Source organism: Pygocentrus nattereri, chromosome 25 (assembly GCF_015220715.1).
Source record: "Pygocentrus nattereri isolate fPygNat1 chromosome 25, fPygNat1.pri, whole genome shotgun sequence".
In the NCBI taxonomy this organism is placed as follows: domain Eukaryota; kingdom Metazoa; phylum Chordata; class Actinopteri; order Characiformes; family Serrasalmidae; genus Pygocentrus; species Pygocentrus nattereri.
The window spans coordinates 30,976,696-30,979,195 of NC_051235.1; the positions used below are offsets into that span (position 1 = coordinate 30,976,696).

The following is a 2,500-nucleotide window of genomic DNA, read 5'->3' on the forward strand; positions in this document are numbered from 1 at the left end:
ACAGTTGTACACTTCCAACTTTGTGGAACAGTTTGGGGAAGAACCTTTTCTGTTCCAGCAGGACTGAGCCCCAGTGACCAAAGCAGCTCCATAAAGGCCTGACTGGGTGAGTTTGGTGTGGAAGAACTTGACTGACCCTCACAGAGTCCTGTCCTCAACCCCACCACACACCTTTAGGATGAACTAGAATGGAGATTGTAAGCCAGACCCTCTCGCCCAACATCAGTGTCTGACCTCACAGATGCTCTTCTGGATGAACAGACAAAAACTCCCACAGTCACCTTCTTATAGGAAGCTTCCCAGAAGAGTGGAAGCTGTCAGAGCTGCAAAGGTGACCAACTCCATATCAATGCCTATAGATTTAGAATGAGATCCATAAAAGCTCCTGTGGGTGTGATGTGTAGGTGTCCCAATACTTTTATCAATATGTATTGGCTTTCCATGATATGAGTGCTTTAAGAAAGGAGAAATTAAGGGATGTTGTTAGAGTTAGTTAAATGCAGAACATCTGAAGAAATAGAGGCCTGCATCCAGTTCATAATACAATTAAACTAATATCTTAAAATAACTCTCTTCTATTGAATGTATGGCATTAGGAACAGCTGTTCATTGAATCTATAGCCTTTAGGAAAGGCTCTTTAGCAACCTCAAAGAGATTCCTGTATAGTATTGCTGCAAAATATCGCTTTTTTTGGCATCTTTATTTGTGAAGAGTTTAGCTTTCCTGCATGTTCCTTTTAACAGATTGCCACGTAGCCCACCACTGGCCTGGATACCTTTCCAGAGGGGATATTCTCTGAACTGAGCCAAGGTGAAAATGTATTTTTTGTCATTTCTACCATTTATGACAGTGCTGGCGCTTTCAGAACACTTATTATAAAATATTAAACATGCTCAGTTATTGCTGTAAGAGCTGCTACATTACTGAAAGTTGAAGGCCATTCCGAACTCTTGATTTTACTCAGATTGTCCCCCGATGCTCAACTCATGAAATTAAAACCGGCCTTTCCTCGGCCAGGTAAGAGTGAACGTGCTAAGAGAGCTCTGCTCTGAAACGGTGTCAAAATCGCCTCCTGGAATAAAACTTCTCGACTGGATTTCAGGGGCGTTTCTTGAATTTCACGAAGGGAGTTTTTCCACATATCAGGTGTTTTAAATGGGATTCTGAATGGGGACATCATCCAAATTTTGGGGACTTTTATTGTCATTAGCCGTGGCGAGTCTTTTAATGCTGAGGCAAAGCAGCATCTTTTATTTTGATATGGAAAGACCATGATCCATTCACTTTATGACATTTGTTTAAGTCACTTTAAATACCAATAACACTAAGTCACTCAAGTCACTTTAAAATGTATATATTCTTCACAGATTGTTCCCTTTTTAACATAAATATATTTGCACTTAGCAGAGCTTTTTCCCTCCTGTCTCGATATTTTGTGTATATTTAATATATTTCAGTTTCAGTATTTTCATTGTATGTTTATTTTTATTTGTTTACTTTCTGTAGAGTGACTATCTGAGCCTCACCATCAGCGTTTCAAGGCATGAATGTCCTGACGTGTCACGATTGGCCGCTCCCAGTCCTGTTCATGTGCTTGTGTTGTGTTTACTTCACTGTCCTGCCCCCTTGTTTTGTGACTCTGCACCCTGAGTGTTTCCCCTGAAACTACTGAGTGTTCTCTTTGTATGACTCTTGTTCATGACTTAAATTTTGACTATGTTTATTGCCTGTCCCTTTTTGGTACTTTTGCTGGTGGTTTTGACTTGTGTTTTGACATTTGGCCTGAACTCTGACTACTCTTTGTGTTTTGTCCATTTTGGCTTTGGCTGCTTGGTTTACTATTAAACCATGCACTCTCTCATCCACAAGTGTCTGGGTACCTGTCACTACGTTACATGACATGTAAATGACTTGAAACTTAATCTTGAACTTGGCTCAAACTACCACTTCAGCATTTCAGAGCTACTCTGATGAAATAGGTCAGTATTTCCACAGTGATGTGAAAGTGCGAGTATCGCAGTTTATCCAACAGCAGAGACAGCATGGAGCTCCTTTTACACAGTGACAGTAAACATAGACGCTCCACTTCCAGATGCTGATTCGTATCATGGGTCCAACACCAAAACTCTGAATGGGAGTCTTTGGTAAAACTGAAATGATTTCCGAGGTGACTCACCTACTGGCGACATCTCTGGCACAGACCCACGGAAAGGCCCTCCGATGAACTGCGGGGGGTTGTCGTTGATGTCCTGCACTTTGATGATGAACTGTGAGGGAGACTCCAGAGACTGGTTGGTATCCTTGTTGATCACTCGCGCCGTTAACGTGTACTCGGCCTTTTCTTCCCGGTCCAGTCTCTTCATAGCGTGGATGTCGCCCGTATTCTCGTTAATGACGAAGATTGTTCCCGCGCCTTCGCCGGACAGCTCGTACCTGAGGTTCCTGTCACTCACACTCAAATCTGTATGGAGCTAAACAGGAAAGGAAAAGGCCTGATTA

At 42.3% G+C, this 2,500-nt stretch overlaps 1 protein-coding gene across 4 annotated transcripts in view; it reads right to left on the minus strand.

Moving 5' to 3' along the window:
* Positions 1-2,500, minus strand: part of cdh8 (cadherin 8) — a 223,138-nt gene that overhangs the window by 117,488 nt on the left and 103,150 nt on the right. For all 4 annotated transcript variants that reach the window (XM_037534611.1, XM_017722221.2, XM_017722222.2 and 1 more), the window contains exon 3: positions 2,178-2,472. In XM_037534611.1, coding sequence (XP_037390508.1) covers positions 2,178-2,472 — 295 coding nt within the window. The remainder of the gene's footprint in view (positions 1-2,177; positions 2,473-2,500) is intronic.